The sequence below is a fragment of the Carcharhinus amblyrhynchos genome, chromosome 8 (assembly GCF_965287045.1).
Source record: "Carcharhinus amblyrhynchos chromosome 8, sCarAmb.v2.hapA, whole genome shotgun sequence".
Lineage (NCBI taxonomy): Eukaryota > Metazoa > Chordata > Chondrichthyes > Carcharhiniformes > Carcharhinidae > Carcharhinus > Carcharhinus amblyrhynchos.
In genome coordinates this window covers 109,066,194-109,093,579 of record NC_137331.1, presented here as the reverse complement: position 1 = coordinate 109,093,579, position 27,386 = coordinate 109,066,194, and the positions used below count along the sequence as shown (strand labels likewise).

The following is a 27,386-nucleotide window of genomic DNA, read 5'->3' as shown; positions in this document are numbered from 1 at the left end:
CTCTATCCACCACCCTAGACACATCCTCATAGAACTCCAGTAAATTTGTCAGACACGACTTCCCCTTAACGAAACCGTGCTGCGTCTGCTCTATCAAACAATTCCCCTCAAGATGCCTCGCTATTTCCTCCTTGGTGACGGATTCTAACATTTTACCTACAACAGACGTTAAACTAACCGGCCTATAATTCCCTGCCTTTTGCCTGCCACCCTTCTTAAACAACGGCGTAACATTAGCCACTTTCCAACCTTCCAGCACTTCCCCGGAATCCAGCGACGTCTACAATTTTGGTCGGGCTTATTTTAGTACTGTGGCAGAGAGAAAACTTTACTACAGGTCACAGTAAGAAATCTCACAATACCAGGTTGAAGTCCAACAGGCTTATTTGGCAGCACGAGCTATGGGAGCACTGCTCCTTCATCACATGATGAAGCTCCGAAAGCTCGTGCTACCAAATAAACCTGTTGGACTTTAACCTGGTACTGTGAGACTTCTTACTGTGCCCACTCCAATCCAATGCCGGCATCTCCACACATCATGTTCAAAGATCAAGTTGAGGGATAGGTGGATTTTGGAGGTGACAACATGTTTAAGGATTTTAAAGAAAAAAAGGGGGGTTGGAGATCGGATGGTAATTTGCAAGGACAAAGAGGTCAAGGACGGGACATAAGAGTATTGCAGAGAGGTGATGATGGAAGAGTTGAAAGGCTGTCAACAGATTCATGGATTAGGGTAACCTGATTGCCTCTGTCAACTGGTCTTTGGGAAAGCTTTTTATAAGAGGCTTTTCTACAAGATAGCCTGATGGCATTAGTAGTAATCTTCTGCAGTAGATTGAGAATTGGCTAAATTCCTAAAGGCTGAATGTGACTGTCAATTAACTTGATTTGTAATGATTGTTTCAGTAACTAAAGATTACAAGTTTTAAATTTGGTTGTCCTCCTCTGTTCTACAATATAGTAGTGCGGATTAATTGAAGCTCCATTCCAAAGTGAAACTGCTCATTTTCACAGCTCATTTTGATGCTGTTTAACAATCTGATCTATTTGCAAGTGTTAACTCATTCTGCCTACAAATATCCATTACTGATGATAATATATGCAGTTTTTGCTGTTAAACATCTGTGGGAAGTGGTAGAATTGACATTCTACAGTATTACAATTAAACAACAACAAACACCCATGGTACCTGAACAGGTTTTTCAACAGGATAAAATATAATTTACAGCAAATCAGATATTTTTAGTTAAAAGTCGGATTTTTGACACACTGCATTGCATTTCAACAAATATATCTTAATCGCTTACCACAATTAGCACTTCACTAATTCACTTTTTTTTGATCATTTATCAAATAGTAACTGTTGATTTCTATTAATTTGGGAGACTGTGAATTACTAGGAGGTTCATAGAAAGGATATTGACTTATTCCTTTACTCATCTGTTATGTCTGGATTGATACACAACAACTACTACTTCCTTCTCAGTCTTGTTTGGTATAAACTCCACAATATAGATCAGCTTCTAATTTTAAATCTAAGATTGATCGTATTAAGGGATATGGGGCAAAGGCAGGAAGTTCACACATCATCCATGATCTCATTGAATGAAACAAAAGGCTCAATAAATGAAATGCCTTTTTTAATTCTTTCATGAGGTGCAAGGCCAGCATTTGTGGTTGAAAGTGAGCCACCTTCTTGAACTGCTACATTCCTTGTGGTGTAGGTACAAGGACAATGCAGTTAGAAAATGGAGTTCCAACGACAAAGAAGAAATTGCAATATGGTTTCAAGTCAGGATGGTGTGTACCTTGCAGTTGGTGATCTTTTCATGTGCCTGCCCTCCTTGGTGGTAGAGATCAGAGGTTTGAAAGATGCTGTCAAAGGAGGCTTATTGAGGTGCTGAAGTGCATCCTGCAGATGATACACATTGTACTATGCTTCGGTGGTGGTGGAGTGAAAGTTTATTGCGTGGATGGAGTGCCAAACACGGAATCTGCTTTGTTCTGAATGGTGTCATGTTTCTTGATTGTTGTTGGAGCTACACTCAGTCAAGCATTTCTGACGTGTGCCTTGTGGATGGTGGACAGGCTTTGATGAGTCATGAGGTGAATTACACAGAATTCCCAGCCTTCACCTTACTCTCGTTATCACAGTATTTATGTGGCTGATGCTTTTATGTCTTTACTCCTGTTTTAACATTCCAATAATAGATCAAAAGTGGGCACCCATGAGGTCCAGTGGATCAGTAGCAAAATAATAATCTGGCATATCCTTCGTTTTATGATTCCCATCAAGCCAGGCGACTAGCCTGATTTCAATGCAAAGTGCAGGACAGCATGTTAGCAGCAGCACCAGGCATACCTGCAACTGAGGTGCCAACCTGGTGAATTTACACCACAGGACTATATGCATGGTCAACAGCTGAAGGAGTAGGCAATAGAGAGAGTCAAGTGATCTCGCAAACAACAAGTCAATTCAAATTGCTGCAGTGCGATCACATTCAGTGATAAATGGTGTGGACAGTTAAACAACTAAATTAACAGTTGGAGGCCCAGCAAGCATTCGCATCTCAAGGACCACAGAACCCAGCACATCTGAATCACTGGCAAAATGATGGAAGGTCTTGTTGACAGTGCTACCAAGCAGCACTTACTCACCAATGACATACTTTTTGATGCTCATTTTGGATTCTGCCCCGACCACTTGACTTCAAATTTACTAGAGCATTGGTCCAAACATGAATGAAATAGCTAAATTCCAGAAGTGAGGCATGGGTGACTGTCCAACACCTAGGCAGTATTTAACTCAGTGCAGCAGCAAGGAGCCCTGGTAAAACTGAAGTCAATATGACAGAGGGAAATCTCTTCGCTGGTTGAGTCGTGCAAAGTATAAAATGAAAACTGGTATGGTTGTTGGTGACCAAGCATCTCAGCCCCAGTCTTTGTTGCAAGGGTTCTTCAGGATGGTACCCAAGGCCCAATAATCTTCAGCTGTTTCATCAATGACCTGCCCTCCATCATTAGATCAGAAGGGAGGACATTCATTGATGACTCCACATTTTTGATTTGATTTAAGAACATAAGAACATAAGAAATAGGAGCAGGAGTAGGCCATCTAGCCCTTCGAGCCTGCCCTGCCATTCAATAAGATCATGGCTGATCTGTCGTGGCTCAGTTCCACATTCCCGCCCTCTCCCCATAACCCTTAATCCCCTCGCTTATCAAAAACCCATCAACCCGCGTCTTAAAAATATTTAGCGAGGCAGCCTCCACCACTTCAACAGGCAGAGAATTCCAGAGATTCACCACCCTTCGAGTGAAAAAGTTCCTCCTCAACTCCATTCTAAACCGCCCCCCCACCTTTATCTTGAGGCTGTGCCCCCTAGTCCTACTGTCCTTTCTGAGCGGGAAGAGTCTCTCCACCTCTATCCTATCCATTCCATTCATCATCTTATACGTCTCAATGAGATCTCCCCTCATTCTTCTAAACTCTAACGAGTACAAGCCTAGTTTATTTATTGTCACATATATTAGTATACAGTGAGAAGTATTATTTCTTGCATGGTATACTACACTTAGAGAAAGAAAGGAAAGGAATGGATGTAGAATGTAGTGTTACAGTCATAGCTAGAGTGTGGAAAAAAATCAACTTAATACGAGGTATGTCCATTTAAAAAGTCTGAGGGCAGCAGGGAAGAAGCTGTTCTTTAGTCAGTTGGCACGTGAACTCAGACTTCTGTATCTTTTTCCTGATGGAAGAGTGTACGTCCAGGGTGCGTAGGGTCCTTGATTATGCTGGCTGCTTTTCCGATGCAGTGGAAGTGTAGACAGAATCAATGAATGGGAGCCTGGTTTGCGTGATGGACTGGGTTTTGTTCACACGATCCTTTGTAACTTCTTGCAGTCTTGGATAGAGCAGGAGCCATACCAAGCTGTGATACAACCAGAAAGAATGCTTTCTATGGTGCATCTGTAGAAGTTGGTTAGAGTCGTAGCAGACATACTAAATTCGCTTTGAAGTGATGGTGGGCTTTTGTAACTCCCGCATTGGCATGTTGGGACCAGGACAGGTTGTTGGTAATCTGAACACCGTGAAACTTGAAGCTCTCGACTATTTCCACTTCATCTCTGTTTACGTAGACAAGGGCATGTCCTCCGCTACACTTCCTGAAGTCGATGACAATCACCTTCGTTTTGTTGAAACTGAGGGAGAGATTATTGTTGCTCCACCAACTCACCGGATTCTCTCTATCTCATTCCCGTACTGTCTTGTCATTACTTGAGATCTGACCCGGTATGGTGGTGTCGTCAGCAAACTTGAAAATCGAATTGGAGGGGAATTTGGCCACACATCATAGGTGTATAAAAGTATAGCAAGTGACTGAGGACACAGCCTTGTGGGGCATTGGTGTTGAGGATGATCGTGCAGGAGGTGCTGTTGCCTATCTTACTGATTGTAGTCTGTGGGTTAGGAAGTCTAGGATCTAATCCCACAGGGAGGAGCCACGGAGTTTGGAGGTGAGTTTCATAGGGATAATAGTGTTGAAGGTTGAGCTGTAGTCAATAAATAAGGGGTCTGACACGTGTTCCAGAATTGAGTGTAGGGCCAGGGAGATGGCATCTGCTGTGGACCTGTTCCTGCAAAGGGCGAACTGTAGTGGATCTAGAGAATCTGGGAGGCTGCCGTGATTAATCTTTCAATGCACTTCATAATAATGGATGTCAGGGTCACCAGATGATTGTCATTAAAGCATGTTGTCTGGCCTTTCTCTAGTACAGGGATTATGTTCAGATGAATTCATAGTCCTGCAGATAATGCAGTAGTGTATGATGGCTTGCAACAAAGCTGATAAGTTTCAAGTAACAGTTGAATGATAAAAGCACGAAGCTATATATCCCCACTGACAGAGGGACTAGTCACTTCCCTGTAACATGCCACACCATTAACATTCTCGGGTCACCACTGACTGAACCAACTGGAGCTACGAGAGATAAGGGATTAGGAATTCTGCGAGTAACATATCTCCTGACTCCCAAAGCCTTGCTAGCACTAAAGGCACAAATCAGGAATGTCAGCAAACATTTTCACATGCCTCGATGAGTGCAGCTCCAACCATCCTCTAAGATTTCTGACACCATCCAAGATAGAGCACTTGAACAGTTTCCCATCCAGCACTTAAACGTTCACTCTCTCCATTACTGCATATGATGGCAGCAACGTGTACTATCTAAGATGATGCTCTGCAGCAACTCATCAATGCTCCTTCAACATCAGCTTCTAAACTCATAACCTCTATCACCTATTTGGTCAAAAACATGGGAATATGCAACCTGCGAAATCCTCTCCAAGTCTCACTGACTGTGGACATATTTCACCATTTTCTCATCACAATGAAATCAAAAACCACATAGGCTGTAATGCTTCAATAAGGCAACTTAATCATCACCTTATCGCTTGCAATTAGGAATAGGTAATAAATGTGGGCCTTGGCAGTGCTGCCCACATCCCATGATTCACTAATTGCATCTATATATAACACAGATAATGCACATTTTAAAAAATATTCATGGCATCATTTCTATTCTATCCATACAGTTAGCTGTTTATAAGATTTCTTCAGTTCTGACTTTCTAAAATCACAAATTCCCATTCTGTGCAGCAGACTCAGAATTATATCACGACAGTTAACAGGTGAAATCAAAACTAAATCCTCAAATGCAGTGTCTGGATTTCATTAAATTAGGTGAATTCAGTGCAGTTTTAGTCAGTTTTATATTTTCTTTACAGTTCTACACCTGTACGCATAAGTAATATGACATGTACTGTTCTATTAGTGCACCTACTTAAGATAACTCGCTAAATATAAAATTGTTTTATCTAGGCAGAATTTTGATTGTTAGGAAATGTACTATTTTTCAAGGCCTGTAAATTGTATCCTTCAAATCAACTGAATCCCTTTAATGAGCAGTTATTTCTCTAATGAGAAAACATCTCATCCTGACTCGAAACGTTGGCTCTATTCTCTCTCCACAGACACTGTCAGACCTGCTGAGACTTTCCTGTTTTTGTTTCAGATTCCAGTGTCCACAGTGTTTTTCTTTTAAGTATTCTAGCCTGTTGCACTGCCTTTCACCACTTCAATATATTCCCATCGCACTTCCTAACCAATGAAATACATCTGAAGTGTCATCTCTGTCGGACATTCTCAAAGGAGATTTCCATGGAGGGAAACAACTGATGATTGATAAACTCTCAAATCTTTTACAGTAAGATCATATCTACAATCCATATCAGCACTTCCGACCTTTTTTTCCTATTATAAATTTGCATTTATAATAGAAACTGCTTACTTGCCACGTTGTAATTACACTATTCTTCTCGTGGAGGCAGTGCATAATCACCAGTGTTGGAAGTGTGTAATTACAGCATGATAAGTTGACAGAGCCAGTTTCTTTAAGAAATGTGGAGTAATAAACAAATATAAAATTTATGTCAAAATTTATGACTTCAAATGGGAACTGAATTATATCTATGCATGAATGTATATATACCAAAATTATTTCGAATAAAAAACATTGGCTCTATTTTTCTCATTCGTTAAGAACTTAAAAGCTGACATCAGTCAAAAAAATCTATCATTTTAATTTCCTAATGAAAACAATATACTTGTAAAAAAACAAAAGTCTTTTTTAAGAAGCCAAAACAAATTGTGATACCATCAGAAGAAATATTAGCTATAATACGGACTATACATGACAAGTATAACATGCTGTACATAACATTTTACGCAAGTCCCATACTGAATTACCAATGCCAAGAATTCCACTGTTGGTGAGTAAGAGAAGCCATATGTTTCCCAACAGGGATTGAGGAGAAATTGGGAGCAAGTCAGCTGAATCTAACCTTGCACTTTGATGCCACTAGAAATACAGCAATATTAGCAGAGCCATGGAAGTAAATTGCAAGTCTATCTGTTGCAATTGGTACGATGTATGGAAACCACTGATTTGCTCATTTGTTCCAAATTCTGAAAATGCTACCAATTTCCTTGTTTCATATTTCTCAGCATCATGTCAGTAACAAATCTTTTATTTTTCGATACAACTGAACTATCATGAATAAGAGCAGAGTAAAAACTACTAATTCTCAGCTCAGCCAGAAGAACACATCCACCAGAGAAGCAGCTTTTTGACAATAGTCTCTTGCACATCTTGGCCAAATGTTGAATTCCAAATTTTCATTGGGATATTTCATTTCCTCTTTTGAATTTTCAACTCCTTTCAATCCATAAACATTATACACAATTATGAACATTAAATTATGATGTTGCATAGACTCTACCAAGAAGAGAAATTGCACTTAAGACTTTAATCCAAAAAGCCTTACCTTCACTGAATCCAACAGGCTCTTGGGAAAGAATCTCTTCAAACCAACATCCTTCCTGTTAAAAATAAAATGTGTATTTAATTCTTAGTACAATTTTGAAGTCCCTATTTACTGACCAATAACAAAAATAGGTGTTGAAATATCTTATTCCACGATCTTCGAAATTGAAGTTTAGGTTTTTTATGTACACTATGCCAATAACACGAAACATTCCTTTTTGTACATGAACTGCATGTATTCTTTCACACGTTGCATGGAACAATGAAAGCATCAGATGTGGTCCTACAGTTCACAGGAAGGGTTATCATTCATACTCAGCTGTAAAGCATTTGTAACCAAATATCCCTGTTCATAAGATTGCTTGCTGCGGCAAAGGAAGTCCATAGAATTAAGTGAAATGTAGCATTATGATGACGAATTTCTCAGTGACAAAAAGCAGACAGTGGGGCTGTTGCATGCTTTACAGGCTGGAAAGTAGTTTAGAGCAATATTGCTCAAGAATCAGTTTTGGGTCCATTACACCTTTAAATCTTTTATGAATAACATATACACAGATGTAGGGAGCAGCATTATGAAGTTTGCAGTTGATACCAAACATGGCAACAAAGCAGGCAGTGAACAGAATGATAATTGCAGATTTCAAGACAACAGAGAGGATGGTAAAATGGGCTGAAGCAGATGGAGTTCAATGCAGAGGTATGCAAATTGTTGCACTTTGACAGGAGAAATACAGAAAGATGACAATTGGCACAATCTTGACAAGAACAGATAAACAAAGGGATCTTTCCAAAATTTGCTTGATTCTAGAAGGGACACAGGTAGCGAATTTAATCCTCTGTTTAAGAAAGGAGGGACAGACAGAATGCAGGAAACTGCAGGCCAGTTAGTTTAACATTGGTCGTAGGGAAAAGGCTGGAATCTATTATTGAGCAGGTTACAGCAGGTCATATAGAAATCTTAATACAATCTGGCAGAGTCAACACGGTTTTATAAAAGGGAAGTCATGTTTGACTAATATTTTTGAGTTCTTTGAGGAAGTAACAAGCAACACAGATCAAGTGGAACCTACAAATGTGGTGCATTTATACTTCCAGAAGGCATTTGACAAAGTGTCACATCAAAGGTTAAAACACAAAGAAAGCGCTCATGGTGTAGGGGGCAACATATTAACCTGGAAAGAGGATTGGTAAATTAACAGGAAACAGGTGGTAGGGCTAAATGGAATATTTTCAGGTTGTCCATTGTAATGAACTGAATTGTCACAAGGATCATGCTGGGGTTTCAACTATTTTCAACCAATTAGTTTCAACTAATAAAACAAAGAAAATTACAGCACAGGAACAGGCCCTTCAGCCCTCCAAGCATGCAACGGCCATGCTGCCCAACTGAAATAAAACCCCTACCCTTCCAGGGACCATAACCCTCTATTCCCATCCTATTCATGTACTTGTCAAAACATCCCTTAAAAGTCACAAAGGAAAACAGCGAAAGCTCCAACCCCGGATGGTCTTGAACCACCAACGTTTCGGTTAACAACGGAACTCGCTGATCAACTGCATCACAGGCGATAACTTGGAGGAAGAAACCAAATGCATGGTTGCCAAATTGCAGATGACACAAAAATAAATTGGGAAGGTAATCTGTGAAGAGAACATATAGGAGTTTGCAAAGGAATACAGATAGGTTAAGTGAGTGGGCAAAAAGTTGGCATGTGAAATATAATGTGGGAAATGCTCTCTTTAACAAGAAGAATAGTAAAACAGCATATTATTTAAATTGAAAGATTTTCCAGAAATCTAGTACAGAGCAATCTGAGTGTTCTGTTAAATGAATCACAGAAGTTAGCACACAGGTACAGCAGGTGATTAGAAAGGCAAATGGGATATTGTTGCTTATTGGAAGGGAAATGGTAGTTTTGCTAAAGTTGTACAAAGGACTAACGAGATCACATCTCAGTATTGTGAGCAGTTTTGGTCTCATTATTTAAGAAAGGGCATGACTGCATTGCAAGCAGTGCAGAGGACTAATTGCAAGGATTAGGGGTTTTCCTTTGAGGAAACATTGAGTCTGTATCCATTGGTGTTTAGAAGGACTTGAAGCGATCTTATTGAAATGTACAACATCCTGAGAGGCTTGACAAGGATGTTTCTTTCCCCCAATGGGAGACCAGAACTAGGTGACACAGTTTAAAAATAATGGTCTCTCATATGGAATGGAGATGAGGGGAGTGTTTTTCTTATTAATTTCATTAAGGTCGTTAGTCATGGAATTCTTTTCCCCAGAGAACAGCAGAGGCAGGGCATTGATTATAGCAGAGGCAGGGCATTGATTATCTTAAAGTCAGAGTTAGATTCTTGGCTGACAAGAAAGTTAGGTGGTATAGGAGAAAGACAGGAAATTAGACATCACAATCAGATTAGCTATGACCTTATTAAATGGCAGAGTAGGCTTAAGATGCCATACGGACTACTCCTGCTCCTAATTTGTATATCCGTAAGTTTCACATGGGAGATTACTCTGAAACACTATTTGAAAAGGTGGTGAAAGCTGATTCCATGAATCATTTTCACAGGGATTTATGCATGTTCTTGAAGAGTGAGGTCCTTACAGGGTTCCAAAGAAAATGAGATCTGCAATAAGCAAAATTGTTTATTCAGACAGCCAGCAAAAGCATGATGGGCTGAATGGTCTCTTTATGTGCTCTAAGTTTTTGTAGAATTTTACAATTCCAGGATCGACACGTTAGAGGAGCATTTTAGCCTAAAGTTCTATGCAATCCTTTTACACTAACCATGCATATTTCAAGACCAGAAAATGTTATGGTATATTTGTTCTGTTAATTATAAAACTGTTGAAGTAAATTTAAATCAGGAATCAAACAGGAATAACATATTGGAAAATTGGGGCTGTTTGGGGAGAGAATATGAGATTATTTGATAAAAATATAGGGCATATAGGGCTGTATAGGGCATTGGTGAGGCCGCAGCTGGAGTACTGTGTGCAGTTTTGGGCGCCGCACCTGCGCAAAGATATTTTGGCCTTGGAGGGAGTGCAGAAGAGGTTTACTAGGCTGATGCCGGAGTTGAGGGGGTTGAGCTATGAGGAGAGGCTGAATAAACTAGGCTTGTACTCGTTAGAGTTTAGAAGAATGAGGGGAGATCTCATTGAGACGTATAAGATGATGAATGGGATGGATAGGATAGAGGTGGAGAGACTCTTCCCGCTCAGAAAGGACAGTAGGACTAGGGGGCACAGCCTCAAGATAAAGGGGGGGCGGTTGAGAACGGAGTTGAGGAGGAACTTCTTCACTCAAAGGGTGGTGAATCTCTGGAATTCTCTGCCCGTTGAAGTGGTGGAGGCTGCCTTGCTAAATATTTTTAAGACGCGGGTTGATGGGTTTTTGATAAGAGAGGGGATTAAGGGTTATGGGGAGAGGGCGGGAAAGTGGAACTGAGCCACGACAGATCAGCCATGATCTTATTGAATGGCGGGGCAGGCTCGAAGGGCTAGATGGCCTATTCCTGCTCCTATTTCTTATGTTCTTATGTTCTAAAATATTTAAAATTATGAATAAATCAGACTAAGTAGGTAGATAGTAGATAGCACTGGAGGAACCTAAAACCAGGGGTACAAATATAATTAAATGCATGAACCAAAGCAGAAAAACCTTGTTTTACAGAGGAAATTGAGTTGTCAATTAAAGCAGAGACCATAAAAGGTTCAAAGGAAAAAGGTCTAAAGGCACATAGTTTGGATACAGTTCATCTGGACAACGTACACTGACAAAATGATTGCCAAAAAAATGTAATTCTGGTGTGATTGCATAATGACAACTATACAACCTGAAAGTTTATGCAGTGAACCTGGAGTCACATAGAAAACAATTTCTTTGACTTACAAAGTAACTCTGAAAATATGTTTTTGGGTTGAAAACTCTTACTTCCACATAGAATGGAATCCTAGAAGTCCAACAAACCTGTGTCAGTTAATCCCACTTCCCTTTTTCCAGTATCTCTGCAATTCTTTTCCCTTCAGATGCTTCTCCAATTCCCTTTTGAAAACCACAATTGGATCCACCTCCACCTTTTCAGGCAGTGCGTCAATGATTGCACAATAATACAGCACAGAAGAGACTATTTGGCCCACTGAGTCAGCAATCCACTTCATCCCACTCTTTCCCCACAGCCATGCATTTTTTTCTCCTTCAAGTATCTATCCAATTCCCTTCTGAGTAGACGACTGAAACTGTTCCCACCACGCTATGAGGCAATGTATTCCATATCTGAACCACTCATTGTGCAAAATTAATCTCTTCAGTTTTGCTGGATTGTTCCAACTGCACTTGTTGCCCAAATGGGTTTACGTTACAAGTTAATGTTTATGGATAACACAAGCAAACTTTAATCATTAATAATAAAACTAAGTATTTAACACTTTTTGCTCTCCCTTTACTTAACTTCCTAGCTTATACAATACAGTGACTCTTGACCTGGTCAACTGGGTTTTATTGGTAACAGCCCTGTCTCCAAGTCAGCAATCCACTCCAGGAGTTGAGCATCAAATCTGCACCTACACATACCCAGCACTGAAGAAGTGCTGCAGTGTTGATGGAGTCATCTTTTTGACTTGTTGCTTTGACTTCAAATGTCGTGAAATCAAAATTAATTTACTGCATATGAAGCTCTTCAGAACATTTCTGAAAGTTTAATAGAGCACTAAAAAAAATGCAAGTCCTCACCTTTTTATAAATCTAAACAACAGGAAGAAACATCAGCAGGATGCTGAGTTCCAAAGCACGGAGCCTTGACAGCTGAAACATGGCCAACTAATGATGGACCAATTAAAATCAGGAATGTTTAATAGGCCAAAATTAGAGGTGCATAGATAGTTTGAAGGAGTGTGGGATTACAAATTTAGGGAAATACAAAGCCACAGTGGGATTTGAAAACAAGGATGAACATTTTAAAATGGAGGCATAGATTAATCAGGAATTAACTGATCCAGTTATCAGTGAGTAAAATTGTGATACACGTATGAACTTGGCATGACTAAGGGTTCAGGCAGCTGAATTTTGGATGACTGAGTTTATAGAGAGTAGAGTGTGGAAGGTTGACTTGGAACAGACAATTGTGGAGGTAACAGAGGCATGGGTGAGGGTTCAGCAACAAATGAGTTGAGATGAGGGCAGGATGGAAGTGATATAATGGAGATGGATATTGATGGTCTTAGTGATAATGCAGATGTGGTTAGAAGCTCATCTCTGGGTTAAGTATGATAGCCAGGTTGAAAAAACAGTCTAGTTCAGTCATAACAGCTGCCAGGGAAAGAGATGGAGTTGATAGCTCAGGAGCAGAATTTATAGTGAGGAGAAAAGACAAAGGCTTCAGTCTTCCCAGTGTTCAGTTAAGTAATTTCTCAGAAAAGAAACATTCTATGTCCAACAATAATTCTACCTGAAATATTCTCAATGCTCCAAAGTTACATTTAAACTTGCTTCTAATGCACCATGTACGACAGTCATACAGCTTCAAAACCTTATATTTTTCATTGCTGTTTAGAACGTCTGTCATTTCCTTCTCCAAAACACTTTTTAAAAAAGAATGACTTTGTAAATTATCATTCTTTGAAATACCTTATTAATACACAGCACTGGTGCAAGTTTTCAAGTCTTGAATCACTAAAATCTCAGTCTTTGACCAGTTAGTTCATTAAAACCCTCAGGAAATGCACTCATGCACAATGTATGATTAAATACCATGATATTCACCAAATGCTAGAACATATGCAATTTCAACAGCCACAGGGACCGATCCACTTAAAACGAAAGTAAGCTTTGACATCTGACATCCGAGGAACAGTGGGTCAGCTTAAGGCAGAACATTTATCTACAAGCCACAAAGCAGATTTCAGAACCATCTGCTGATGTAGTGTGAAAGTGTGCCTAACAAAAAAAGGCAACTGGCAATGTTCCAGATCAAACTGGTACGAATTACAGCAATCAGACCCAGGGTGAACCCAGTCACAATTATGCAAACACTTAGGAAGTTCAAAATACATAGCATTATTTCTTAAAAAGCCTTGCTGAATTAGACTAGAAAAACGTTATGTCGGAAATAATTTGTCTGACTGCATACATCCTTGAAACTCCAACTCAGAACACTCAACCTTTTCACCAGCTGCAACATTTCATTCGGCAATAAAGGCACCATAAAGAAGTACTAGCATGTCTTTATTTACATCACAATATCATACAGTTAATGGATTTCAAGAAGACAATGTTCCAGAACACTTAATGATTAAAAAAATACAGTAGATGTATTATATACATCTTTATTTAGCTTGGAAAATAATCTTTGAACCTCAAGTTGAAATTGGGAGTGGATAGGATCAGCTCAGCCATATGAAGAATCCTCACAAACCAAAGGGAAGAATTGAGATTGCAATGCAAGACACCATGAAAGAAACTGGGAGTCATAAGTAAGCTGGAGAAGTTTTGCATATGCAACTGCACTGCACTTTAGGTTTACTGAAGATCAAGTTACCAACAGAGACACAAAGATTCCAAGACTAATAAATGTGCATATCTTTGAAACAAGGTTTCAGGAAATTAAAATATCAAAAGGAACAAAAGCATTATTTATTTACACATAGCCATATTGGCTTGGCCCTTTTCAAAAAGAGGTCACAGCGTCTATGACACTTATTACAATGTTACACCTTTGAGAAACAAAAGAAAAATCTATACTTTCATTAATAAGAACTGAAAAGCTTGAAATACTCAGCCAGTCAGGCTTTAAAGCAAGATCAGTCATCCAGATAACCTTTCAGGGCTGAGATTTGGAATTGTTGATTTGGCACACAATGTACACGAACTAGAGGTTTGCATTTCACCTACACTTCATGGAAAAAAACATGATCGTATGCATTTCTTTGCCTGTCATTGTGTCTGATCCAGAGAATGCAGACTGAGGGAATCAACAGGATTAAGCCAGCTCCATTTTAGTTTTGTTATAAATATCCCAGAGACAAAGGATGGGCAAGAAATTTTTAAAAATAGCTGGCACTAACAAAAAATTGCACTTTCAACATGTAACAAAAATCCCAGTTTGTCCACCACTTAGTCAATATTTGTAAAATCATTAAGTTTACTCTGAGGCAGCTTGTCTGTTCAATTCTATTAAGTACAACAGGACTCCGTACTGAATGTGTTATCCATATCACCCTGAGGGACTGTGGAGATTCTAATTAGCAAGCGTATAGAATGGATGGTAATCTGATCTGCCTTCTAATTGACCAACTTGACCATTATTAATTAGTGAATATCCTCCTGCTGCTGATCATTTAGTTCCTAAAAGCTGCTCTGGGGAAGGCATAAGGTATCGCATTGACCATCTGGTGAATAAAATTCATACATCAGTGCAGGTCTTTCTATTAATGAAAAGAATAAATTTAATTTGGTACAGACAACAAAAACTATATATGACAGTTATTGCATTGTTGAAAATATCTAGTCATCCAGAAATAAAAATTATTCAAAATCTCTTCATAAAGACCTGAAGTAATTCTCAAATTTTATGAACAGAAAAGAGTTATTGCATTGTCTGGTAATTCAACAAGGTGGAATGGGAGTATTTTTCAATTAATAAACCTATTTTTTCAATAATATTACCATTGCAGTTTTATGCAGATGTATGATCTGACTGTAATGCAAGACAATGTCTCAATATCCTAAAGCATTTATTGCCCACTGATCACAAACGTCATAGATGATTTGATTGTAATTACTAAGCAATGTTCTTTCTAACACAATTGCATCTCCACTGTATCTGTGTTAACTCAAAAGAGAACAAACATACACACCAAGATAATTAAAGATTGAAGACCTAGGGTGGCAGGGAAGGGAGACAAACACAGCAATGTGGGAACACGTATTAGTACATCTACATATAAGTGAGGACTATTTGCTTTAGAAAGCAACGTGAATGACAATAAAAGATGCGAAGTGGTAAGGATATTGCAGCCACAGATTAAAACTTCAATGTCAGATTATTCCAGACTCTTACATTTTAAATGTGCCAAAATTTGCTTTTTCTGGTGCATCTCAGATTCACAAAGCATTTGGGCAAGCTTCCTGTTCAAATGCAGCCAAATCTCTACTGTGTAATTGACTGCTTATATCTGAACAGGAAATATACGTTCACAGGTGTATCCTCTATCCCAAATTGCATATATTGCTGTGGACTTGGATTGAGTAATTGGCAAATGATCTTCAATAGGATTGCAAAAATCTATATTCATATAGGGTCATTCATGAAACAGAACATCCCAAAACACATCACAAGACCACCGCAAAGCAGGGGATATTACAGCCTATGACCAAAAACTTGATCTAAAAGGTATGCATTAAGGAGAGTCTTAACAGAAGAAAGCAAGGCAGAAAGCTTTAGGGGAAGAATTACATAGCTCAGAGCCAAGGAAAATGAAAGCATGTTGCCGGGGTAGGGGTTTGTGTGTGTGTGTGTGTGTGTGTGTGTGTGAGAGAGTGAGTGAGAATGTGAGATTAAAACAGGTTTGCTCAAGAGGTCAGAATTAGAGGATGCAGATATTGCAGTGGGTGAAAAATGGAGGAGATTACAGAGATAAGGAGGGCTGAGGCTATACACAGTTTGCGAAACAGGATTGTAAAAATCAAAGCACTAATTAACCAGGAGACAATGTAGGTCAGCAAGCACAGGGGTAATTGAGACTGGTGAGAGTGAAAATATGGGCAGCAGATCTTTAGATAGCCCCATGTTTGCAGAAGAATGTGAGAGGCAAGCGAGAAGTGCTTTGAAATAGTCAAGTTCAGACGTATATGGATAAGTGAGACTTGGCATATTTGGTGGAAAATAAGGCCTAAATGGGACAAAACAGCAGAGGAATTTGAGAGTGCAAATACAGTGCCACAATGAAGTAAAAGCAGTGAAGCAGGTTAGCACATAGGAACATAGGACTTAGAAGCAGGATGGCCAGAAAATACATGGCACTGGGGTTCATTCCTAGAAGGATATAATTGATAAACAGAGAAGTGGCATTAAATTTGTGAAGAACTTTGGTTACACTACTCAGATCAATTCCTTTTTTCTATATATGTAAAATTGTAGAAGCACAAGTAAGGCTGCAGATTTAGAACTATACCAGAATTTAGAAGTTGTATTCATCAAAAAAAAAATGAAGGCTAGGGTCCTTGTCTCTTGACAAGATTCCTGATTGAAGTGATTGAAATGAAGAAAGGCTTAGTAGGGTGGATGTAGAGAAGTTATTTCCACTTCTGGAGATACCACCAAAATTAGGGGCCACTAATAAAGATGGCCATCAATAAATCCAGGAGGCAAGTCAGGAAAAACTTTATCCAGAGAATGGCTGAAATGTGGAACTCACCATCACCAGCAGCAGACGAGACAAATCATATATGCTTAAGTAGCAGCTGGATAAATATGAAACAGAACATAATAGAAGGATATATTGATGGAACTGGATGAAAGAAAGGGTGGGAGGAAGCATGTGTGATGTACAGATACCATCATAGGCCTGCTGGGTTATATGACCTGCCTCTGTACTGTAAATACTACAAAGTACAGTGTAATAAATTGCCATATTTTTGAAACTGCACAAAAGTACTTTTTCCCAATCAAGTTTTGTAAATGCTGGGTCTTAAAATCTAAAGGTGAATATTTTGCAATAATTGGTCTAACATTTACACCTACAAACTAAACTGAGTATTTTTTAGACAGACAGAAATCATATTTATTTACATCCAGTTTTCTCAAATGAGATTTCAGAATAAAAAATAACAAATCCAAATTATAGCTTTTATCCTTTTTGAAATATTTTAAGGCAAATCACAAATCAGCTACTTACACATTGAAATAAATACTTACAGATTAAAATGCAACATATAAGCCCTTAGTACAGAAATATATAAAAGCTACTCACTCCAACAATTCATAATTTGATTTCTTTTCCAAGGCATTTCCCCGCATTTCCCTATAGAATCTCCTACAAAAAAAGGAATAAATTGTTAAATCAAACTACCTTGAAAAAGTGACATATTAATTAAACTGTTAATCCCTATTCTACTGAGAAAATCATTATAACCATATAAAAATCTGAGCTTCACAAGAAAATAATTTACATCAATTGTATTGTGCAAATACAGACAGAACGAACAGTGATAAAAGAAAAAACAGGTTTTTATGCGCGAAGGGTATCAGGGGATGCAAATCAAAGACCAGTAAGTGGAGTGGAGGTACAGATAAGCCATGGTCTAATGGAATGTTTTAAAAGGATCAAGAGTCTGAATGGTCTACTCCTGTTTAGCACAGAGAATAATATTCTGGATTTTGGCTAATCTGTTCTGAAAAGATTCAGGGACTTGCGACAAATAAATTAAACTGTCGTGTTGAAGGGCTTTTTTTGAAATCTATATGAACAGAGAAAGAATGGCTGTAGCAATAATTTAACAACAATAATGGCAGTAATAGCTTTAAAATGACTATTCTGGCTGAGAGCGAAGCATACAAAGAGGTCAAGGTTATGAGGTGCAGACAGAAACGTGGGGTCAGGGCCACTATCAGATCAGCTGTGATCTTACTGAATGGCAAAGCAGGCTCAAGGGGGTAAATGAATGGCGTACTCCAGCTCCTACTTCTTCTTATGAAAAATAGCTACAAATTCACATGTCCCAGCTGTGCAAATTCTTATAGCCAAATCAGCAAAGGCTGGAATGACCCTTTTTTAATAATTTACTATTTCTAATCCAGACCTGCAATTGAGGGACAAAACATTTACTTTTAATTGGATCACATTTCAACTGGACTTTAGTTTATTTCATTATATTTAAATAAACATTTTTGAAGTACATAATTAAGTAATATACCTGAATCTACCAGTTAGAAAATCTGTTGAGCGTATTAACATTGGCAAGATTGTCAAGATGGGCTTACCTGATCTCAAGGCATCCCAGCTTCAGTGCAATATCCTGGTCTACTTGATCTGCTATATCCATCATATAATCATTCTTAACCTAAACATGAAAATATATGCACTAAGAGTAAATATTTGAGCTCCAGCTTTGTTTCTGATTTGCTCTGCAGATTAATATGACATCTAATGGTGTAACTATTCAGCATATCCCAAGATCTGAAGCTAAAAACTTAGATATATTCAGGCATGAATCATAACAACACATTGTGTAAGTGGGATTACATGTACTGTCAATTTCAAAAGGCAAAGAATTATTCTCAAATTTCCATATGACATGAAATTCTCAAAAAAGCCATACATCTTCTAAGGAACAAGAGTAGATTTAACTAGCAAAGTAGTCATTAATTGGTTCTTTCCATAGAACCATAGCAACCCCACAACGCAGAAGACAAGCATTCAGCCTATCGAGTCTGCACTGACAACAATCCCACCCAGGCCTTATCTCCGTGACCCCTCATGTTTACCCTGCTAATCTCTCTAACCTACGCATCCCAGAACACTAAGGGGCAAGCACGACCAACTTAGCACGGCCAATCAACCTAAGTCACACATCTTTGGACCGAGGGAGTAAACCAGAGCACCCAGAGGAAAGCCTTGCAGAGACAGGGAGAACGTGCAAACTCCACTCAGACAGTGACCCAAGCCGGGAATCGAACCCAGGTACCTGGAGCTGTGAGGCAACTATGCTAACCACTATGCAACCTGAATTTGGGAAGATGCATGTAACTGATGGCTTGTAACCAAACATCTAAAACACTGCTGATGGACTGCTTATTTCAACCTGCAGAACCTTTCGAGTTTTTTTTTATTGTCACTTATCCAACACCATAGAAATCACCGTCGGGAGCTTCCCGAAGTTTGTTTCCTGAAGTAATACAAGTTTGACACATTTTCAATTCACTTTAACATATTCCCCCAGAACGATTTTCAATAATCAATAAAACTATTAAAATCAGTTTCATTTAAGGTTTGTGGGTTATGTTGTACACCATCATTTGTGAGCTCAGAGCCTAAAATTGCCCGATGTGACTGCATCTTCAAGTACCCCTGCTGATGCAAGGACATAAATTAATATAGTCTTAAGGGCACATCTGCAGATCCTGCTAGCTCTATTCAGCCAGAAACATCCAGCACCTCTTTTTAGCGGTTTGCCGAGGCCTCCTACCCCCGTCAATAAAGGTCAGTTCCTTGTGTCTAGAAACTAATCAAGATTCAAGTCGCCTCTTGGTTTGAAATCCAGGGTAGGTTACACTTGCTCACACCTGAAGGCTGATAAGCCTCACATTTCTCAGTGTACTGCCCTCTAGTCCAATATTGGGTCCTAATTACTCCACCAATAATATAATAAATTTCAGCAATGCATGGAGCATTGGAAATGATCTCAATGACAGCTTAGAAATGGAAGGCTAGAGTTGGGCATGAGGTTGGAACTAAGACGCACTAATGGATGGACATCAGAATTATTACAAGATTTTAAAGTCAATGAAATGAGGAACTTTGCACTAACGTTGACTGATGAGGACACAGAAGATGAAAGCGCAGGAGTTGGTGGTTGAGAGCAGCTGGGAAGACTGACAAGGATTACAGAAGTTATAGATGGTAACTTCTATGAAGTTGGATAAGTGAAAATAAAAAAACTGGAAAGGTTTTGCAGATTGAAATAAGTAGTCCATCAGTAAAGTTTTAAATGTTTGGTTACTTGCCAGGGAACATGCCTCTTCCCAAATGCAGTCTTACATTCTAGGTTAAGTTTGCACAAGCACAATTTGGCACAATTGCATGAGAATCTTCACATTTTAAAAGCAAATTCAAAAATTGGAAATGAACCCAATTAAACTATTCATTCTGGTTAACTGCACCTTTTGCAGGATACAAACTTCAATTTCTCTGAGTGCAGAAACTATTGCAGAATCACTGTGATCAATAAGAATCACGAGGATAGAGTTCATATGCCATTGTTTGAATTAAGGTTTTATGGAGTAAGAGATGCTGAAGATGCAGATAATCTGAAGTGTCAAGTCCATTTTTACATTATGCTTCACGCAAGCACCTGGAAGCACTGGTTTATTTCAACTGTTTTTCTGACTAAATCCAAAGCTTTATTGATTAGACCAATTTTATGTTTAGCTTTTGACTTAAACAATGAACTGTTTCCAATTGATTTCCTATCCCATTCCAATCAAAGGGCAAAGAAACAGTTTTAAGTATCATTATTCCAGCTGAGAAAGTTGACTCAACACTGACAGCACTGATTGAACTTTGAACGTTCCTTGCCTGTACAGTTTGGAATCAACGTGAGGAGGCTGAAGGTAAAAAGAGTTCTATTCTTATATAAATGTTCCAAGAAATTATATTTTATCCATGACTAGGGGATTTTATGTATTTTCTTCATGAGATTAGAAGCCCAGAGTTAAAGACCAAGTAACTGAGATTTGTGCATGGGAACCTGCATAAAACTGCATTGGGACTGTTCAGTGGTAATTCTTTTCACATGATGACTGCAGTGATAAAGGCAATTGCCTTGAAGACTCTAGGAATAACCAGTCAAAAATTTAGACATGATAGTGTGTGTTTGCCAATGGTACTTAGGTTAGCTGGAGCTTCCTAAGAACTTTTTTATGCATTTAACAACTTAAACTCGTTTTGTACTTCCACCTAACCTACTTTACAACAATGATTGCATTTCTGGAGTACTTTATTACTCTGAAGGACTTTGAGATAGCAAAATATATGCTCTATGAATTCATGTTAATTCTTCTTTTTCCATTAATATTCAATGATGGTCCCCAATATGGCAGGATCTTAATTTATTACACAGTGCAGATCAACAATTATGCATAACCAGTTAGTCAAATAGTCTATGTGGATAAGGCATAAATATAAAGTTAGGGTTATTAAATCATCCCAGGTAAGTCAGTATTCAAGTTGCCACAAATATAATTTGATAAATTCTTATTCCCGAGAGATGCAGTGAAGAACCACTTTCAGAATGTGTGGCAGCCTTTGGATCCCTTGGGCCTGCAGAATATTATCCAGCAAGAAACCAACAAATTGCACTTTGTGTCAAATCTTTAAGGGTATTGAACAACATGACAGTATAACTTTTATAAGGCATATTACATATTTCAGCTAATCGACAACCTCATCCAATACACTCTCAGCATCTAGCAATATAAGGATGAGGTTGATTTAGTGAATTTTTTTTCTTGAAATTCCATTCTCTATCACAAAAATGTCTAACAGCTACCTGTTGGAAAGAAGTTAGGTGTCTGATCATGGTCCAAATTATGTTAAGAGATGAATATCGAAGATGAAAACTCCAGTTTTCACATAGACTGATTCTATAAATGCCATTTACAGCAACAAGCCTGTCTAGAAGTTGCAAATATCAGGCATTGCAATCCTCCAAATCCAAGTTCAGCCTCGATTTATCTCTAACTTCTCTTTCTGTAGCTTAATATGAACATGTATTCCACCAAATCACCCAAACATAAAATAGAAAGTCACCTGTGCCCTATTCAATTGAAAATAAAAGCAGATTAAACTGAAAATAAATTACTGACAATCAAGTGAAATTAACTGGTGGAAAACCTGAACTAAATCAGGCAGCCAGCAAAAACAAAGATGCAAACAATTTGAGATGCAAACTAACCGAGACTACACTACAGTTCCATTCACCAGGAAACAATTTGGACGAAAACTAGTTTTCAAACATAAGTGGGCTTGACACAAGAGATGTTTTTAACACCTCAGAATTTATGAATATGCAAATAGGTATTGAAAAATGTGTATTTCCTTAAATTATTGAAGTTGATTGTAAAAATAGTGACCAAAATTTTTTGAATGACAATTACACAGAGAGTGATGTCCTCATCAACATCAATGATTACATGTCGTTTTACTACTTATAACTAAGGTAAAACTGTCTACTGCAACACAAATTGCAAAACATTTGTGAACTACAGATACTCTCAGATCTTGTCCCTTTGTATGAATTGAATTGGCTAATTATAGTTGCTATTTTTGAGTTGTAAAATTAGTTGAAGTGGCATTGGAGACACTTAAAACTTTAAATAAGGTGTCAAAGTATATTTATTCATGTCACAAGGCTTACATAAGAACATAAGAAAGAACATAAGAAATAGGAGCAGGAGTAGGCCATCCAGCCCTTCGAGCCTGCCCCGCCATTCAATAAGATCATGGCTGATCTGTTGTGGCTCAGTTCCACTTTCCCGCCCTCTCCCCATAACCCTTAATCCCCTCTCTTATCAAGAACCCATCAACCCGCTTCTTAAAAATATTTAGCGAGGCAGCCTCCACCACTTCAACGGGCAGAGAATTCCAGAGATTCACCACCCTTTGAGTGAAGAAGTTCCTCCTCAACTCCGTTCTAAACCGCCTCCCCTTTATCTTGAGGCTGTGCCCCCTAGTCCTACTGTCTTTTTTGAGCGGGAAGAGTCTCTCCACCTCTATCCTATCCATCCCATTCATCATCTTATACGTCTCAATGAGATCTCCCCTCATTCTTCTAAACTCTAACGAGTACAAGCCTAGTTTATTCAGCCTCTCCTCATAGCTCAATCCCCTCAACTCCGGTATCAGCCTAGTAAACCTCCTCTGCACTCCCTCCAGGGCCAAAATATCCTTGCGCAGGTGCGGCGCCCAAAACTGCACACAGTACTCCAGCTGCGGCCTCACCAATGCCCTATACATAACACTGCAATGAAGTTACTGTGAAAATCTCCTAGTCGCCACACTCCAGTGCCTGTTCGGGTACACTGAGGGAGAATTTAGCATGGCCATTGCACCTAACCAACATGTCTTTCAGACTTTGGGAGGAAACCGGAGCAGCTGGAGGAAACCCACGCAGGCAAGGGGAGAATGTGCAGGCTCTGCACAGACAGTGACTCAAGCCAGGAGTCAAACCCAGGACCCTGACACTGTGAAGCAGCAGAGCTAACCACTGTACCACCTTGCCACCCATACATCGGATGCAAGTCTGTTAACTGTCAAGAAAATGATTCTTGTACAAAAAGTAATTGTTTATAAAACAATGGAATAATAAGTAACTGGAGATAAATATCAACAATGTCAAACACAATTGTGTGAATACAATGCATTTGTGAACTGCCACCCAAAATTGATACCTTCATCCAAAGCATGAGGCAACTTAGTTCCCTCTCGTTGCCACTCAAAAACCTTTCAATTGAATTTCTAAAGTCTGACTAAACGCCTTGATGTTGGTTTTAACCTGGCGATTTGTTGCAAAAGTAACAGGATGAGAGTGATAGTCAAATTTACTTTGCAAACAGACTAGAATAACTAGCTCTTTAATAAAGCTAAGCTGTCAGTTAAAAGAAACCTCCATGTAAATTTAATAAGATGCATTCGTAAAGTCAGTATCAAAGATACTGAGGTTCTTGAAAGAGTACAGCAAAGTACTACAGATTAATGTCTCGTTATCAGATAGGCTGAAAAGAGTCTATACAATTTGGAAAAGCATTAATTCAATTGTAATGTGATTGGAGTTCATAAAAACATTAAGGGACTAGATTAATTTCAAATGCCTAGAAGACATGGAGGAAAATTTTCTTGATTGAATTGGACTTAGTTTGAAAATCAGGCCTTTTTACGTCTCTCAGAATATTACATGGCTTCAGGTAGAAAACTTTTATCTGATACACTAGGCATTGTAACTACGTGTGACAGATTGGATAAATTGGAACGTTCGGAAAGCAGGAACAAGATCACTAAATAGAAGAATAGAAAAATTAAGTTATGCATAAAATGGCTACTACAAACACATAAGCACAATGAATTCAAAAATGATCCAATTTCTGCATGTAGATTTGGCTGCCTCGTACCTTACAACAGTGACCAAACCTCAAAGATAATTCACCGGCTGTAAAACACCTTGAAACTTCCTGAGGCCGCTACAGGTATTAGGTAAATATTAATCTTTCTTTTGCTTTCTAGATACCAACGCAATGTCAACTGTGAAATAATTGCAGAAACAGTAATCCAGTTTTAAATTCTGCACCATCACCTGCAGGACTAATTTATCCCTGAATGCTTATTCATTGTGTGAAGTCAACACCAGTGGAAAAATTTATTATCCATAGAATCCCAACAGTGCAGAATGGAGGCAATTCAGCCCATCGAGTATGAATCGACTCCCCAAAAGAGTTTCTAATCCAGGTCCTCCCCTCTATCCTAACCCCCGTGCATCTACCATAGCTAATCCATCTTGACCTGCACAATTTTGAATTTTAAGTTTCCTTATTAGTGTCAAAAGTCACAACTGTTCTTGTTTCAGCATGTTTTCAGCTCACTGACCTTTGTGAAGGAATGCCTCATTGGGCTTTGATTCTGGAGCTCAGGTAAAACAACATTGATTTTTTTCTGTTGTCTCTGCATGGTAAATCTCTCTTTTTGCTATCTTTTACTGTATACACACAGAAAAGGCAACGCTGAAACTCTCCTCCCACATTGAGCATGTGAAAATGAACCAAACATTTGAGTTTATTCTGCTTCAATGTTTGCCATGGGGTTGGGAATAGCAACTGGATCGCACCAAAGCAGAGGGATTGAGAAATGAGCTACCACTTATCAAGATGGAAGCAAATCAAAATACCTTTGTGCTTATGGACGGGTGAGGAGATAAGAAATTCATGCTGTTAAAAACTTTCCTCCTGTCCATAACAAAAGGAATTTTCCCATCTTTGTTCAGTGCATTTCTCAGTAACTACTTTGTATTCATGGTCCCCAATTTTGGACTCCCTCATATTTTCTCCACATTTCCCATGCCCAATTTGGGCAGCATGATGGCACAGTGGTTACCATTGCTGCCTCACAGTGCCAGGGACCCGGATTCAAATCCCAGCTTGGGTCACTGCCAGTGCAGAGTCTGCATGTTTTCCCTTTGTCTGCATGGATTTCCTCCGGTTTCCTCCCACAGTCCAAAGGACATGCTCGTTAGGTGCACTGACCATGCTAAATTCTCTGTCAGTGTATCTGAACAGGCGCCGGAGTGTGGCGACTAGGGGATTTTCACAGTAACTTCATTATAGTGTGAATGTAAGCCTACTGCTGACACTAATAAATAAACTTAAACTTAAAAACAACCCATTCCTAATTTTAAAGGTCTCTATCACATCACCTCTAAAATCTTCTGTTTTTGACCATCCTCCAAACTGGAAAACTAAAGTTTATTTATTAGTCACAAGTAAGGCTTACATTAACACTGCAATGAACTATCCTTCTGCAATGAACTATGCTTCAGTCCTCCCCTTTTTGCTTTCTTTCCTTAGCCAATTTGTGCTCAACTCAGCTATTTAACCCCAATTCACATTCAGGTTATAGAGGTTTACAGCATGGAAACAGGCCCTTCCACCCAACTTGTCCATGCCGCCCTTTTGTTTAAACCCCTAAGCTAATCCCAATTGCCTGGTTTGGTCCATATCCCTCTATACCCATTGTACCCATGTAACTATCTAAATGCTTTTTAAAAGACAAAATTGTACCTGCCTCTACTACTACCTCTGGCAGCTTGTTCCAGACACTCACCAGCTTCTGCATGAAAAAACTGCGCCTCTGGACACTTTTACATCTCTCCCCTCTCACCTTAAACCTAAGCCCTCTAGTTTTAGACTCCCCTACCTTTGGGAAAAGATATTGACTATCTATCTTGACTATGCCCCTCATCATTTTATAGACCTCTATAAGATCACCCCTCAGCCTCCTACGCTCCAGAGAAAAAAATCCCAGTCTATTCAGCCTCTCCTTACAACTCAATCCATCAAATCCTGGTAGCATCCTAGTAAATCTTTTCGGCACTCTTCCTAGTTTAATAATATCCTTTCTATAATAGGACGACCAGAATTGCACACAGTATTCCAACTGTGGCCTTACCAATGTCTTGTACAACTTCAACAAGACGTCCCAACTCCTGTATTCAATGTTCTGATTAATGAACCCAAGCACACCGAATGCCTTCTTCACCACTCTATCCACCTGTGACTCCACTTACAAGGAGCTATGAACATGTACCCCTGGATCTCTTTGTTCTGTAACTCTCCTCAACGCCCTACCATTAACTGAGTATGTCCTGCCCTGGTTCAGTCTACCAAAATGCATCACCTCGCATTTATCTAAATTAAACTCCATCTACCATTCGTGAGCCCACTGGCCCAATTGATCAAGATCCCGTTGCAATTGGAGATAATTTTCTTCACTGTCCACTATGCCACCAATCTTGGTGTCATCTGCAACCTTACTAACCATGCCCTCTATATTCTCATTCAAATCATTAATATAAATGACAAATAACAGTGGGCCCAGCATTGATCCTGGAGGTACATTGCCGGACACAGGCCTCCAGTTTGAAAAACAACTCTCTACAATCACCCTCTGGCTTCTATCAAGAACAGTAAAAAGTCTGACAATGCCAGGTTTAAGTCCAACCGATCTATTTGATAGTTTACCCCAGTCCAACGCCGGCATATCCACATTCTGTCAAGAAGCCAATTTTGTATCCATTTAGATACCTCACCACGGATCCCGTAAGATTTAACTTTATGCAACAACTTACCATGCAGTACCTTGTTAAAGGCCTTGCTAAAGTCCACGTAGACAATATCAACTGCACTGCTCTCATCCACCTTCTTGGTTACCCCTTCAAAAAACTGAATCAAATTTGTGAGACATGATTTTCCACTCACAAAGCCATGCTGACTGTCCCTAATCAGTCCTTGCATCTCCAACTGCCTGTAGATCCTGTCTCTCAAAATACCTTCCAACAATTTACCCACCACAGGTGTGAGGCTCACTGGCCTATAGTTCCCAGGCTTTTCCCCGCAGCCCTTTTTAAACAAAAGCACAATGTTTGCCACTCTCCAATCTTCAGGCACCTCACCCGTGACTATTGATGATTCAAATATCTCGGCTAAGGAACCTGCAATTTCCTCCCTAGCCT

General features: G+C 39.1%; 1 protein-coding gene across 11 annotated transcripts in view; it reads right to left on the bottom strand.

Annotated features, from left to right (window-relative positions):
- The window catches only part of LOC145346825 (focal adhesion kinase 1), a 572,567-nt gene that overhangs the window by 244,486 nt on the left and 300,695 nt on the right, over positions 1–27,386 (bottom strand). For all 11 annotated transcript variants that reach the window (XM_080194620.1, XM_080194613.1, XM_080194612.1 and 8 more), the window contains 3 exons: positions 18,373–18,452; positions 17,363–17,425; positions 7,388–7,442 (listed from right to left, as the gene is read on the bottom strand). In XM_080194620.1, coding sequence (XP_080050746.1) covers positions 7,388–7,442; positions 17,363–17,425; positions 18,373–18,452 — 198 coding nt within the window. The remainder of the gene's footprint in view (positions 1–7,387; positions 7,443–17,362; positions 17,426–18,372; positions 18,453–27,386) is intronic.